This window comes from Lithobates pipiens, unplaced genomic scaffold (assembly GCF_037356315.1).
Source record: "Lithobates pipiens isolate NorthernLeopardFrog02 unplaced genomic scaffold, aLitPip1_a1.2 Scaffold_18, whole genome shotgun sequence".
Lineage (NCBI taxonomy): Eukaryota > Metazoa > Chordata > Amphibia > Anura > Ranidae > Lithobates > Lithobates pipiens.
The window spans coordinates 147468402-147484990 of record NW_027507758.1 but is presented as its reverse complement, the minus strand read 5'-3'; the positions used below and the strand labels follow the sequence as shown (position 1 = coordinate 147484990).

At 40.3% G+C, this 16589-nt stretch overlaps 1 protein-coding gene across 7 annotated transcripts in view; it reads right to left on the bottom strand.

Annotated features, from left to right (window-relative positions):
• The window catches only part of TIAM2 (TIAM Rac1 associated GEF 2), a 437269-nt gene that overhangs the window by 112097 nt on the left and 308583 nt on the right, over window positions 1-16589 (bottom strand). For 6 of the 7 annotated variants that reach the window (XM_077486237.1, XM_077486240.1, XM_077486241.1 and 3 more), the window contains one exon: window positions 14636-14800. In XM_077486237.1, the coding sequence (XP_077342363.1) occupies window positions 14636-14800 (165 nt within the window). Of the gene's footprint in view, window positions 1-7028; window positions 7067-14635; window positions 14801-16589 lie in introns of those variants that run through there. The other variant, XM_077486243.1, reaches the window with a different exon arrangement.

The window sequence follows — 16589 nt, the reverse complement described above, 5'->3', positions numbered from 1 at the left end:
TCCAGGCAGTGCTGGAAAATAATAGTGGCCTCACAAATATTGACACTTAGGGGGTTATTTATGAAAGGCAAATCCAATTTGCACTACAGGGGCACTGCGAGTGCACTTGGAAGTGCAGTCGCTGTAAATCCAAGGGGGACATGCAAGGAAAATAAAAGACAGCATTTTAGCTTCCCCTCATTTCAGATCTACCCCTCAGATTTACAGTGACTGCACTTCCAAGAGCAAAGTGGATTTGCCTTTTCGCAAATACCGTATATACTCGAGTATAAGCCGAGATTTTCAGCCTCTTTTTTGAGGCTGAAAGTGCCCCCCTCGGCTTATACTCGAGTCATCGCTGTCTGCCCGCTCGATCAGCGTGTCGAGCAGACAGACAGCGGCCATTCTATAATTCAAAAGCCGCGCCTCCGGCTCCGCCTTCGCCTGTGATAGGCGGAACACTGAATTTCCCAGCAGCCTGTGTTCCGCCTATCACGGACATCGTATCATCCTCGTACTACGGACGAGGATGATACGATGTCCGTGATAGGCGGAACACAGGCTGCTGGGAAATTCAGTGTTCCGCCTATCACAGGCGAAGGCGGCGGCGCAGCTTTTGAATTTTACAATGGCCGCCGAGGCGCCGACGAAGAGGGCACGGGACGGAGGCAAGGCAAGGCAAGGCAAGGCACGGCACGGCACGGGACGGGACGGAGGCAAGGCACGGCGGCAAGGCACGGCACGGGACGGAGGCAAGGAGGCAAGGCACGGGACGGAGGCTCGGGACAAAGGCTCGGGACACAGGTAGGCTGGACACACACACACACACACACACACACACACACACACACACACACACACACACACGGATGGATGGATACACACAGGGATGGATGGATGGATGGAGACACACACACACAGGGATGGATGGATACACACAGGGATGGATGGATGGATGGAGACACACACACACAGGGATGGATGGATGGAGACACACACACACAGGGATGGATGGATGGATGGATGGAGACACACACACACAGGGATGGATGGATGGATGGACACACACACACACAGGGATGGATGGACGGACACACAGGGATGGACGGACACACAGGGATGGACGGACACACAGGGATGGACGGACACACACACAGGGATGGACAGGCATGTCTCACCCTCGGCTTATACACGAGTCAATAAGTTTGCCAGTTTTTTTGGGGGTAAATTGGGGGCCTCGGCTTATATTCGGGTCGGCCTATACTCGAGTATATACGGTAACCTAATTTGGGTCCAATTTGGACATTTTTATTTCTTATCTGTAAATCACTGCAATGCTTTGTACTAGAATCGTCATTTTAATGTTATAAACTGGGAAAAAATTTATAGTTTTCATCTATAATAACACCATTATTTTCTAAACTAACACTAATCATAATAGGTAAAGGTTAAAATGTTGCAAATAAAACCATTTTTTGCAAGACAATGGGGGTTATTTACGAAAGGCAAATCCACTTTGCACTACAAGTGCAAATTGCACTTGAAATTGCACTAAAAAGTGCGCTTGGAAGTAAAGTCACTGTAGATCCGAGGGGGACATGCAAGGAAAATAAAAAACACCAATTTAGCTTGCACATGATTGGATAGTAAAATCAGCAGAGCTTCCCCTCATTTCAGATCTACCCCTCATATTTACAGTGATTGCACTTCAAAGTGCACTTTCAGTTCAGTTTCAAGTGCACTTTGCACGTGTAGTTTGCACTTGTAGTGCAAAGTGGATTTACCTTTCATAAATAACCCCCAATATCACCGAAAAGGAAGCCTTGTTTACGCTCCCTGTAACAAAAATATATTACTTTGTCATCTTAAGTAATAGCAAAGTTATCACGGAATAGAGATCTCCATTCTAGAAGTATAAAAAATGCTCTGGTCCATAAAGGGTATGCAAGTGCCAGAGCTGAAGTGGCTAAAATAATAAAAAATTGTCTATGAAATCCCAACTGCACCTCCTCCTCCAACTCCTAACTACAGTGGCTAAGCAAACTATCGCTAAAGCTTGGAAGACTCCAGCCCTTAGCATTGCAGAAGTGAGAAATGGAGTTACCCAAGCCATGATCCATAGCAAGAGAGAAACAACGATTCTAGATCGATTACCCCAACACCGTAAGGTGTGGCAACCTTGGGTGGATCACTTCCTTCCCTCTAATTTTGATAGTCACATTTTGGAACCTTGATTCCATCCAATATCTGTGTGGTAGTGACAACTGATGACCTGGGCCCGTGCTTGCCATCCGACCATACCTCCTCCGACTGCTCTATCTTTCTATCCCCCTTTCCTTTCTTCTCCTCTTACCCCTTCTCTATACTTCTCCCTCCTCTACCCCTTTTCACTTACAGGTATTTTATTTAGACAGTACAAATCCAAAACAATACCGGGATTACTGTCTACTGAGTAACCCCGATAGATAACCTTCCTATGTACTAGGACACCCTTTCCCTTTATGTTTTGGCCTTGTTTACTCCAACTGGAATCTGTATTTTAGGTTGACTGACTAGATCTCGGTGTTCTCTCCGAGTCATATTTTGCATGTTTTTGCTGTATTGTTGATTAACGAAGTTTCATGTTATCTCTACATGTCTAAGTCTCGATCTGTGCTGTTTATTTATGTTGTTAACTGATAATAAAAACAATTTGAAAAGTGAAAAATTGTCCATGAAAAAGAATTGGTATGATAAAGTATAGTGATTATAACAAAAAAAAAAAAAAATCACTGGCATCCCACTTTATATTTCACAGGTAATTCAGCCATATGACTTCTAAGAATTAAAATGTGTGTTACATAATGCTGGTACAACTAACTAAATAAACCAACCAATAAATCAAAATGGGAAATTAAGCGCGATGATAATGATTTGCTCTTTGACTGTTCTACAATATTTAGTACCAAAGGTGAGGTAAATGGCACACAGACCTCACGGTGACCTCCTCATACCAAATTAATTATTTATGATGTAAAAGCTCAAAAGGCAGTATACATACTACGATTCTAAGTACTGTTGCACAAACTTCCTAGATGCCATAGTACATAAGATTTCAGCAAACGGAAATGGAAAACCAGCCTCCATCAGATCTTTTCTTTTTGTTAATGATGATCACCTATAAGTCTCTTTTGCTGTAATAAGTATGCCACATACTTTGGTCCACTATAGACATTAGAGCATAGTTGGAAATGCAGGCATGCACTAGCTGCCCTCGGGTGTTAATGTTGGTTATAGAACGCTAAACGCAATTGGTCGCATCATGTGACTGTTTGCGCGATAAGTCTGTGGAAAGAATCACACAGTAGAAACCTCTGCTTTCAGCTTATTAGGGAAAACCAAGAGATCACATGGATCCTTCTAAAGCCGGCCATACATGGATCGAAATTCGAGCGGTTCAGCTGGGACCAGACAAATTTCAATCCATATATGGGCAGGGAGACTGTAAAATGCTGATCAGTGTTTTCAGCGCTATAGCGGCGATGTCTCTTCACTGTAGCTTAGCGGGGAGGATTCCCTCTATCCTCCTCGAATATGTGGATGGGGAAATTTGCTCAGTTTTATTTATTTTTTTCCTTCAACCCGCTGGTTGAATGAAAGAAACTGACTAATTTAGGGCTACCCAACATGTCTAATCTCTTCTTACCCCTGTCTCCCATAGACAGACGTTCATCTAATGTCTGGGGGCACCTCAAAGTGAACCTGTGGCCAGAGTATGGACATTTATCATTTTACACATTCTTATCAAGCAGTAAAAGAGAAAATAATTTTTAGACACAGGATCTCCATCTTAACCCATGGGCTATGTACAGTAGGTGCTTTAAGGAGATGGTCATTGGCAAAGTAAAGATGGAAGAACAGCTCTGTATAACCACTGCCAGCAATACTCTTTTTTTAGCAAGAAAAAATAGGAATGGATCAGAAGAAACAGAGTGACGGGACCTGTGTCTTGTAATATACTTCAAGAAAAAGACTGTACAGGGAAGACAAGAATCCTATTTTTAATAGGATGTCTAAAAACAGTCCAAGTGGTGGGCAACACACCAAACAAAGGCTAATGCCGCGTACACACGACCGGACTTTCCAGCAGAAAAGGTCCGGCGGACTTTCGACGGACTTCCGAACGAACGGACTTGCCCACACACGAACAGACTAAAGTCCGTTTGAAAGTCCATTTGTTTTGAACGTGATGACGTACGACGGGACTAGAAAAGGAAGTTCAATAGCCAGTAGCCAATAGCTGCCCTTGCGTCGTATTTGGTCCATCGGACCAGCATACAGACGAAAGGTTTTCCCGATAGGAATTGAGTCCGTTGGACGGATTTGAAACATGTTCTATTTCTAGGTCTGTCTGAATAAAAAAAAAAAACGATCGGGTTATCCCAACACAATCAGAATATCCGACGGAATGATTCCGTCAGACCTATTCTGCCAGAAAGTCCGATCGTGTTTACGCGGCATTACAGTCCCACAAAACAACAAGTCAAAAGAAGGGCTAAAAAAATCTCAGAGAGCAGCATGAACTACTTTACTATCAAAGTTGCCATCAGATGGAGCCCAAACATCCACCTAATTAAACGTAATGAACATGTGACCAGGGGCAGCCTTGGAAATATGAGACACAAGTTGAGTGTGCCTTTGCATGAAGGGGTGAACCTTATCCTTTTAGGTTATAGTCTCAAAGTATGATTTGTCTAATCCACCTGGAAATATCAGAATGAAAGGAAAAGTGTCCCCTGTAGACATAAAGAAAGTGAAGAACAATGTCTTGGTAAGATGAAAGGAGAAAACCGCCTTGGGAAGAAAAAAGGCTTTAGACCTCAAGTCAACCTTATTCATGTGAAACAGGATGGCCTCTTTAACAGGGTAAGGCCACTTTGACAGCGTCCAATCTTCATAAGGCAGCTACATAAGCATTTGTCTAAGCCCCTGTACACACGGCCGGAGATTCTGCCAACCAAATCCGTCGGATTTTGTCCGTCAGATTTAGTCTGACGGATTGTGTCCGAAACTGTTGCATACACACGGTCGGACTAAGTTGTCGAAAAATCCGATATTTCAGAACGTGATGACGTAATTTCGTTACGATGGGACTACATTCAGGCTAGTAGCCAATAGCTTTGATGTAGGAATTTGATCTGAGCATGCGTGGCACTTGGTCCGATCAAAATTCGCTACACATGATCGGAGTATGTCCGATCGAACCAGTTGGTTGGGAAATATTTCCAACATGTTGGAAAATTGGGTCCGACGGATATTCGGATGGAATCAGTCCGATGCATACCACACACAGTCGGATTATCCGACGACACGGTCCGATAGGACACATTCCGACGGATTCTCTGACCGTGTGTACAAGGGCTAAGACTGAGATCCTGTGTCCTGTAATGTACCATTAGGAAATAGACTTTAAAAGAAGTCTTTACTGACCTATGTATCTGTAGGAAAGTGGAACAATGCATCTTCAAATGTCACAGCAGAAGTAATGAAGTTGTTCTCTCAGCAACTCCGCTCAATCTGCTTCACCTCCCAGAGCACCTACTCTTTATACCAGTGGTTGCCAACCTTTCGGACCTCAAGAACCACTAAACTCACAATTTTGAATCCAGCAGACCACTAATATGAATGTAATATGAATGCTTTATACACACAGGGCTCCAGCTCTCTGCCCCCCTGACACCTGGATCACACTGATGCCTTATACACACAATTCTCCAGCTCCCCCCCCCCCCCACTGCACTCTGCATCACACTGATGTCTTATACAGAATCGTCATTGGATCTCACCTCCTTATCCAGCCATGTGCTCGGGCTCTCTTCTCCCTCCCACAGTCTGTGATCAACGCTGCCATTGGAACTCGCCTCCTTCATCTCCTGCTCTCCGAACTACTCTGGGTGCCTCCCTCTGAGTTCACTTAAGCTGAAACTACAGAGGTATCAATGCACGCTGATAGTAATGATTGTCAGTGTGCATTGTGAACAACACTGGAAACAACATTGTGCAGTATACATCCACCACAATGTTGATTTGTGCCAGAACCCCTGGGGACCACCAAAATTTTCTCACAGGCCTTCAGTGGTCCACGTACCACTGGTTGGTGACTGCTGCTCTATACTGTATACATTAGAAGCTGCTGAGTCACTGCTGGAGGTAAGGCAGGAGAAGAGCTATTTAATGAACTGTGGAAAGACCTCCACTACAGACATGCCCCACTTTTAAGTACACAATGGGGTTTATTTACTAAAGCTGGAAAGTGCAAAATCAGTCTCACTTCTGCATAGAAACCAATGAGCTTCCAGGTTTTATTACCAAAGCTTAATTGAACAATCTGGGGTTAGAAGCTCATTGATTTCTATGCAGAAGGGAGCCTGATTTTTCACTTTCCAACTTTAGTAAATAAACCCCATTGTGTACTTAAAAATGGGGTATGCCTGTATAACTTTAAAAAATGAATAGATCCACAGTGAGTGCAGCTACAGAGGACTGCTTGTTAAAAATATGTAAGAATAACATGTTTGTTATTTTTATAGGAAAAACAAAAATAGACTTTACAATCACTTTAAATACTGTTGCTTTTCATGAAATTTGATTTTTATTAAATAAATGGCTTTTTATGTGATGGGTACTTTCCGGTAATTACTTTAAGCATTACATTTCCTGCAAATACGCTTTAATTAGAAGACCTATATGACAAAAGGGAATACTGTGCTAAACACATAGCGCTTTTTTTAGGCTACTTGATTATGATTTTGTTTTTATTAGATTTTGTTTATATTAGATTTTAAAGTCTTTATGTATACAGTGATTTAGTTTTCATAAAAGCCTCGATTTAGCTCCCTTTAACGTGTTTGTTTTAATGCATCACTAGACACAGACAGACCAGAGTGTCCAACATCAAAGAAAATTTAAATGTTTTAAACAGTCATACATCAAGGATAGTAAAATGTTTTTTAAACCTGTAAAGAACTATTGTACAGCGTGCAAAATGAATAAGGATTCCTTGCACTCACCAGAGCAGTAAGGAAATGTAAGGAGGAAAAATAACCAGGAAAGATGTAGAAGAAAGGAGGCAGCAATACACACCGCTTATGATAAACTTTCAAGCACAGAAAACAAAAGACAGAAAAAAGAAAAATGTTTAAATCAAACAGTTACTGCTACATTGCTGCACAGATGTAACACAGACACAGTCAGTGACTTCTAACAATAACAATTCATTGTTTGCCACTCTCTTTTCTTAGTCACATTTTGTAGGATGCAGTCAACGTGAGCTTACACAGATCTACAAATTCTGCGCACAAAAATAGCAGACGCAATAAAGTCATTTCACAGACTAACTAAGCAGGATGATGTCATCGTACAATAAGCAAGCGTTATTACTGCACAATGAAATAAGATGGTAATTTTCAACAACAAGGCATATAGGTGTGCAAAGATACAGGTGGTGTAATGTATATGCATACCTTGCTTACAAATATATTTATGTATTCAGTTCTTTATTTTATTCTTTTAAAGCTGAAATCCAGACAGTTATGAAAGTTTAAAAATAATGCAGGTCTGTATTCATTAAACAATAAGCAGCACAAAGAGCCAATATGTTGTGCTGCAGTGCAAAGAGTATGCTGATAGGAGAAGAAAGGAGAGTGAGATTTGAGATGAGCTCATCAGTCTGCTGCTTCCCCTTCTACTGTCCAATCACAGTGTAGGGGTAAAGACCATTCATTTAGTAACTGAACTGCAGCAGAGTAAAATCAGGTCTCCTTGTCAATTAGGATACAGTGGCTGCACAGACACAGCCACTGCTCCTAACTTGATAGGCATGCATGTGCAGGTTCATGGCCCCAAAGGCCGACAGTGTTTTTTTTTCGGGGTCATGCACCAGCACCCAGGTGGCTGCCTGCATGGGGATGCACGGAACACCTAAAGCCCCATACACACAATCAGAAATTCTGCCAGCAAAAGTTCCGACCGTGTGTATGCTCTATCTGACTTTTGCTGGCAGAATTCCAGCCCGCAAAAGATTGAGAGCAGGTTCTCTACTTTTCGGTTGGAAAAAGTTCAGATTGGAAATTCCGATCGTCTGTACAAATTCCGACGTGCAAAATTCCTACGTATGCTCGGAAACAATTCGACGCATGCTCGGAAGCATTGAACTTCATTTCGGCTCGTCATAGTGTTGTACGCCACCAGGTTCTTGGCGGTCGAAAGTTCCAAGAACTTTTGTGTAGCCGTGTGTATGCAAGCCAAGCTTAAGCGAAATTCTGTCGGAAAAACCATCTAAGTTTTTTCAGATGGAAAATCTGCTCGTGTGTACGAGGGCATAAGCAACCCCTTGCGGGCAAACACAGCTCTTGCACAGGCTTATGTTATAGCACACCAGTGTGAACAAGACCAAAATCTCAGACTTGAATGGACAGAAATACAAATCTATTTGTCAGTAATTAGAGTGTATTGAGCTGTTTGCTTGAATTTCAGCATTGAGTCATGCTTAGCTGGTAAAATGTAGGCATTTGTTTTTTTATAGAGCAGAATAGATTTGATGTTTATGCTACATAATTTGTAATATGTGAGTATCATGCTAATTTTTAAAGGGTCAACACGGGTCTAGGCTAAAATGTTATCTAAGTCTCCTGATTGATAGGCACTCCCTGTGTGATTGCAAACTGTTGTAAAAGGAAATTTGGGGGTATAACAAATGCATGTCTTATTATGCTGTACACAGGAAGAACCTTCTTTCTGGGTCCGACATATATATCTAAAGCAGAAATTGGTTGGGTCAATAACATAAAACTTTCCAAGACAAATAAATAGGAAAAGGTCCACTCAGCATTTCCATTAGGTGTTCTTTTCAAATAAGAAGATGCACCAACAGTGCTGGAACGTCTTGATGTGATTTGAACTGAAGTGCTTAAACAGACCCTATCACCAGATCATTAATTTCAACAACAATCTTATATGTGCATTTAACATATTATTGCATGCTATTTACCTGTAAAAGCCTCCTCGGTACACACCCCAAAAATCTTAGACTGCTGTTAAAATCATCTTGAATGCTGTGGGTTTGATTTACTAAAGCTGGAGAGTGCAAAATCTGATGCAGCTGTGCATGGTAGCCAATCAGATTCTAACTTCAGCTTGTTCAAGTGAGCTTTGACAAAAAGAAAAATGGAAGCTGATTGGTTTCTATGCAGAGCTGGTCCAGTTTTAGTAAATCCCCCCATGTCTGCATGTCAGGGCTGCCAATCAAGGGACACTCTATAGCAGGGGTCGCCAAACTTTCTAAAGAATGGGCCAGTTTACTGTCCTTCAAACTGTAGGGGGGCCAGACGGTGCCCAGTGGGAGTAAACAACGTTTGATCTTTGGTATTAGGGGGATAAATAATTGGTGTCAGTGGAAGGAATAGTGCCCTATTTTTGTTGTCAATGGAAGGAATTATGCCCCATCATTGGTGTCAGTGGAAGGAATAGTGTCCCATTGTTGGTTTTTGGTGACAGAAATTATGCCCTATTGTTGGTGTCAGTGGCAGGAATAATGCCTCAGGTGTTGGATAAAGGCAAGCAAAGGGCTGTACCTGGCCCCAGGGACTTAGTTTGGAGACCACTGCTCTATAGTATGCTCCCTTTACTCCTGCCCCAGCAGCTACATAAAAAGTTATGTAGAGAAGTGAAGGGTGAGGGGCAGAACTTTGCCAACCCAGTCAGTAATTAGATACCCCGAGAAGTGGAGAGGGCTATGATATGGCGGGAGGGAGGGGGCTGTGCTAGTGAATTGACTCTTTCTGAAGTAGTCACATTTTTTAGCAAGTTCAAAGGCCTAGTACACACGGGCCAAAGGTTTAATAGAAACCGGCTGAAATTCGGCTTGTATGTATGGCAGACGGTGAGACAGAAGCCAGCTGTTCTGCTGACCGGAGTTATCTGGTGGGGGACCGTTCCCCTGTCAGAACAGCAGGGAGATCACTGCACTAACATCAGATTGTTAGTACAGTGGCTCCGACTCGAGCTGCCAGTTTAAAAAAAAAAACTAACGGTGTGTGCTAGGCTTTCATACAAACTTATTTGTGGAAAGGAAAAATGTTATAGTTAAGCATTTAAAATATTAAAATATTAGATTTTTATGTACTTTTTACCTGCATTTTTTTGTGGGAGACAAGAAAGACTCCTAAATTGTAGGGAATTTTTAAAAAAGTGACCGTTATTTTCAGTTGAAATTAGAAAAATAGCACCCCATAACTAAAAATATAGCAGATTTTTCAGGAACAGTTACTTTAGAGTTCAAAAGATGTATACACTTTAGTTTATTAATATATTTTGCTAAAATGGTGTCTCAAAGCATTACAAGCAACACTGTTATACTCTGGTTTCTCTTCATATGGAATAAATCTTTTGCCCTTTACTAAAGATTTTAGTAGACTTGTTTAAATAGTCAAACTTTAAAGATTCAGTACATTTGCATTTATATATGTCCAGATACACTCTAGATCAGGGCTTCTCAACCAGGGTTCTCTGGAACCCTAGGGTCCCTCCAGAGGTTGCTAAGGGTTCCTTGAGAAAAGAGCAATTTCTGCCTCTTATGCCGCGTACACATGACCGGACTTTTCGACGGACTAGGTCCGACGGTCTTCCCGACAGACTTTCGGCCGAGTTCCAACAGACTTTCCGAATGAACGGACTTGGCCACTCACAATCACACCAAAGTCTGACGTATTCGAACGTGATGACGTACGACCGGACTAAGGAAGTTCATAGCCAGTAGCCAATAGCTGCCTTAGCGTCGTTTTTTGTCCGTCAGACTAGCATACACACAAGCAGATTTCTCGATAGGAATTGGGTCTGGCGGAGTTCCGGCAAAAAAAATTGAAACGTGTTATATTTCTAAAGTCCGTCAGATTTTTGGACAGCAAAGGTCCGATGGAGCCCACACATGATTGAATTGTCTGACAAATTCGTCCCGTCGGATCTTTGCTGTCAAAAAGTTTGGTTGTGTGTACGCGGCATTAGATAAGTTTCCATTAACACCATTGATCTTTTTAGATCTTTAAAAGGTAATTCTTTGTAGTTGTAGATATAGTAATTCCCTGAGACCAGAAAGTTCGTTCAAGGGTTACTCCATGTTGAAAAGGTTGAGCCATCCCTGCAACTTGAGAATGTGTGTGTGCTTTGGTTTTTATTATTATTATTTTTTTTTTTTTTATGCTGCAAATCATCAGTTTGATGTAGGCATATTATCATCCAGAATCTGAAAATATAGTTTCCTCTCTTGAAAATCAAGGGATGACAAGTTTAATCTATTTCTGTATAACTCAGGGCGGTCTGTATAACTTAGGGCTGCCTGTAGTTCGTTCAGATGAGGATGAAACACAAAGATATGCTGTATATGTGAACTGTTCTGCGTCTCACTAATAGCTTTTTACAGGTGTGTTGATATGTATTGCAGCAAGACATGTGAAAATACTATAAACACACATCGATATGCATATTAAAGTTTAATTTGTTTTTTAAATGCAATAGCGTGAATAAGGTCTTGGAGATAAAAGGAAATTTTGTTAAGAAGGCAGTTTAAATGCAAACCCTGCTCCCCAGAGTTCTGCGTTAAAAAGCCGGATGAATATAATGCTCAGTCTTCGACCATGTACATTTAGGTTCTATCTCATTTCACCTTTGCATGCATGAATTTCAAGCCATAATTACAATGTTCTTCATCTGCACAGGCAATTATATTCTATTAATTGAAATGAAACTGCAGCGCAAGTAATTGCTATCCCAGATATCATAAAATGAAACTGAAATTTGTCTGCCATCTTGTGGACGGCACTAGGTTAACAATCAGGCCTTTTCAATACACAGAATGTACAGAGCCACAGTGCAAAATGTGTAAGAGCATACAAGTCATCTTACCTGAATAGTATAAACTGATATCTCATTAGTTGCTGAGGATTACTGCACTGGCTTATCGTCACTGCTCTTTGTACTGATTTAAAGGAAAACTTTGTTTGGGTCATTGTAATTTTATTTGCATTTTCTGAGATTTATACATGTTTAAACTGTTGTCTTAATTCTGTTTATTTCACTATCTGTATACAAACTGTGTTTCGACAAATAAATATTTAATACACAACAAAGTGTATTGTCGTTATCTGTAAAGGCAGCACAGCAGAGCAGCTTGCTTTGCAGCTCCATTTGTCTAATGGAAACTTCACATTCAAGTAAAAAGGGCACTAGAGCTCCGCTTACTGGTTGGAGAAAAGATCACATTATATTAAAATATAATCTTTAATATTTACCTTTGAAAAAAATATTTGAAAAAAAATTATTTTTATAATTCTGGCCCCATAAGACAGGAAAGGAAATAGATAATCAGCCATTATGCATTCCTTTTTATGAATAGGCCTGCATTTTTTTAAGTATATATAAGCCATATATTAAGATATCCTGTTTTCTTTCTAAAAGTAACTTCTGAATGTCCAATATCTGCATTAGGTGCAAGCAATTTCCCATTCACAGGTGTCTCAGTTTATGCCGTCTGTTACTCTATTTTGGGTTTGTCGGTGAGTCGCATAAATATTCAAATACTCCAAAAAATTTCTGCTATGATTTTCCTTGCAAATCGTGTAATTCTGTGTTATTATAATTTTGTACTGTATTTTTTTCTAGCTGTTCATAGGTTGATGCCTCCTGAGAAAGCGGCAAAAGCCACAAAACTAGTCGAGGTTACGCTCATACCAACATCACACCCCCAGTTCTTTATGGGGGACACTACCCAGCATTTTTAACGTATTTGTATTGTAAAATACTGTGTTGATATTTGTACTGTGAATTATAAATTAATTTTTTTTGTATATTTTCTAATAAATGTTACTTCCTTTTTTTTATTTATGATTTTGTAATATTGGGTACCGTAATAGACCTCTTGGGTAATTTAGGGTTAATAGGTTCTGGAGTAACCCTTGTTACATCTATTCACCCTCCTCCTTTTTTCCAATTGAAATTTAGGATAATGATACCTATATCTCCATTATACCTTTTCTGAGGCCATCTCTTTCTCTTTGCTTTTCAATTTGAAAAACAAACAAGTTACTGCTGTCACAGATGGAAAGATACCTTCCTGAAAGCAAAGGTAACAAAAGATCTGCCTTTGTTTATTAGTTGCAGAGGTTTTCCAGCATGCTGAGATGAATTTGCTATAGTAAGGAGCAGTTCCAATGCCATAGAATGCTTGTTATCACCTCTGATTGGTTGTATCATTCTTGGAAATTGAATAGTCTATGACGACTGCTACTACTACTACTACTACTACTACACCTTTATTGGTGAATGTTTCACAACACTTTGAAGCACCAGAAAAATGCCTCCTAGAATACAAGAATTATGTTATGTGCAAAACGTGGTTAAACTTTGATTTTGAAATGTGCTGTATGGGATTTTTTTTTACTTAATTTGATTTTGCATACTCTTTAGCTACATGGGGCTGTAAAAAGTGCCACAAATAACCCTGACTGGGCTCAATTCACTATTCTTAAAGGCAGCTATAATCCGATGGGTGATGGGTACTATCTGGAGTTTTCATTGGTTCTCATCTCTGAAAATAAAGAGGGCTACAGCAAATTATGATTGCTATAGTTAGTAAATTGAGCCTACAGTCATACCTTCAAACATCCTTCATAAGCTACACATAGTAATCATTTAGCAAGCATCATTCATTGTGCAAGTAAAGGCCCATACACACGATCGGCCTTTTTGACAATAAACATGCAAATTAGCTGTTTTAAGGCAACATCGACCGTGTGCATGCTCCATCGGACAAACTTTTTTGGTTTTCATCTGACTTTTGTTGTGCGAACGAACAAACTTTTCGACAACATAAGTCAGATGGAGCAAAGTCCAATCGTGTGTACAGAAAACCATCGGACTTTACAAACACACATGCTCAGAACCAATGCAAAAGATCAGACAATACAGAAGTTGACCAAAGGTGGCGGAAAAGAGCAGAAAAAGCATGTGATTTGGTGAAAGTTGGCTGAAAAAGTCCAATGTACAAAGGTCCACGGGAAAGTTTGTACAGAGTCCGATCGTGTGTATGAGGCTTTAGAAGAGTTACACTACAGATAGATCCAGAAAAAAATGGTTGAAATACTAATTTGGAGGGCCTGGGTTACATAGCTGGTATAGAGGTATACACTAGGTACCCTGTTATAGCAGTACCTGTGTGACTTTACTTATATATAAGCAGTAATGTGCATTCATTAACCTTCTATCCTGATTATTTCAGTTTAAATAACAGGTTTTTAAAAGGTAAACTATGAATGCATTAAATATAAGAGTAAAAACCTATTTATTATTGTCCAATATAGTCGTTTGCCATTATTATCATCACAATGCAACACATTTATATACATGATTTAAAAATTCCAGTATTGCTGGCAGATTCCCTTTGAATAATTGAAGGGGAAACTTTATTTGTTTCTGGGATCAACAGAAGCACATTCATACTTTAACACTTTACATAATTTACTTAATGTTTCTTTTTTATATTAATCCTATTAATAGTACCTTTAAATGTACGAATGGATTCTCAAATGTTTAATATACGTAGCTTGTTACCTGTTTAGCTACTTACTTTACAAGCCAAATTTAAGATGTCTTCTACCCTGTGTTCCGGTCTGAGGTTAACTGTAACATCATGGTTGTCATAAAAATGGATGAATATAGGGATTTCCCAAGAGCTTTCTTTGTGGGTGTCCTCTGGAACCGAGTTATATATATTCATCAACTCATCAACATGCTGAGAAGACAAAAAAAGAGTTTAAGAATGATGTGCTATAAATTAAAATAAAGTATCTTCCATTAAAGTGTTTTAATGTGCTTCCCAGTAGATGGCGCTATGGAACAAGGAATAATGATACAGCCACCTATTATGCGGCAGCATACTTATTATAACAGATTAAACATACAGTGAAAAAATATTTTTATACCAAACAAGGGTGTTAACCTGTAAGGGGCCATTGACTCCCCACTTGCCTCAGTGTGGAGCTACTGCTTTTCTTTTAATGTGGCTGCTGGCAGCCCTGGCATCTTTCTCACATGGCACAGTGCAGAACTCCTAGAAGCGCCCCCGCGCCATCTGCTGGCTAATATAAAGAAAGCAGCGCAGGCATGTTTGAGTGTGCCAGTGAGGACACCAGACAGCCAGCATTAGTCACTGCACTGGAACAGTGCCTGAGCAAAATGTTCCTTCTGCTTCTTTGTGGTGCTGTGGTTCTCTAATCCGTGTTTCTTACTTTCAGGTTCCAGTCTTGCCTTGTACCTTGGATTTTCGCTGTACGTTTGTCTCCTGTCTGTCCTGACCTGTGTTATGATGATCAGTAGAATCTTTCCTTGATTTCCCCGCATTACCCCAAAGTTTAAAAACAAAAGATTAACAATGAGTTCTCTATGGGGTTAGTTTACTAAAGGCAAAGCTCCAGAGCTTAGTAAGGCCTCTTGCACACTGCAGCTTGAAGATGCTCAGTGCAGCTTTTTTTAAATGTATTAACTGAACTAAAATACAGCCCATTAATTGTAATGTGCCTGTGCACACAGGCTTGTAAACCAGACCCGTGCATTCCTCAGTAAAAAAAAAATTGAAAAATCTGTATTTTTGGTCAATAATTTACGCATCATGCACGAAAAATGTGTGCAAATGCCCATTTACATATTGTGCGTAACAAAAATGCGAGAATACTTTTTTGCCTGCATGCACGAATTTGCGTGAAAATTCTGAAAACGCATATGCGCGAAAGTACATACAAACAAAAAAAAACAGAAAAAGTAGACGCTCAAACAGGAGTATCATGTGCAAGAGGCCTAAATGTGCAGAAGCTCTGCTGACTTCCATCATCCAATCATGTGCAAGCAAAAATTATGTTTTTTTTTATTTTACTATTTTACTTGCACATGATTGGATATTCTTTGCAAAGTAAAGTTTACCTCATTTAGATCTGGAGCAACTGCACTTGCAGAATGCAATTGCACTTTGCCTTACTTCTATTTTTTCCTTTAGTAAATCAACCCCTTGAAGTCCACTTTAAGCACTTTTATGTTAAGAGTATGTGGCTGGCCTATCTCCGTCATCATTTAGAGACTTTGGGGGTTATTTACTAAAGGAAAATACACTTTGCACTGAAAGTGCACTTGGAAGTAAAGTCACTGTAGATCCGAGGGGGACATGCAAGGAAAATAAAAAACAGCATTTTAGCACATGATTGGATGATAAAATCAGCAGAGCTTCCCCTCATTTCAGATCTACCCCTTAGATTTAGAGCGACTGCACTTCCAGGTGCACTTGCAGTGCAAAGTGGATTTTCCTTTAGTAAATAACTTCCTTTGTATCATTATCTTCCCACAGTGCAATGCAGTGGAGATCCTGTCATTCATCTGATTTTCCTCCATTCACAGAATGCAATGCATTGTGAGAAAATAGTACTATTAGGTCTTTGAGTGGTGGACAGGACAGAAGTTGGTGGCAAGCAGCACAGCGCTTCACACAAGGAGTTGCTGTTGTTAACTCATATAGCACCAGAAGGTAGCAGGTC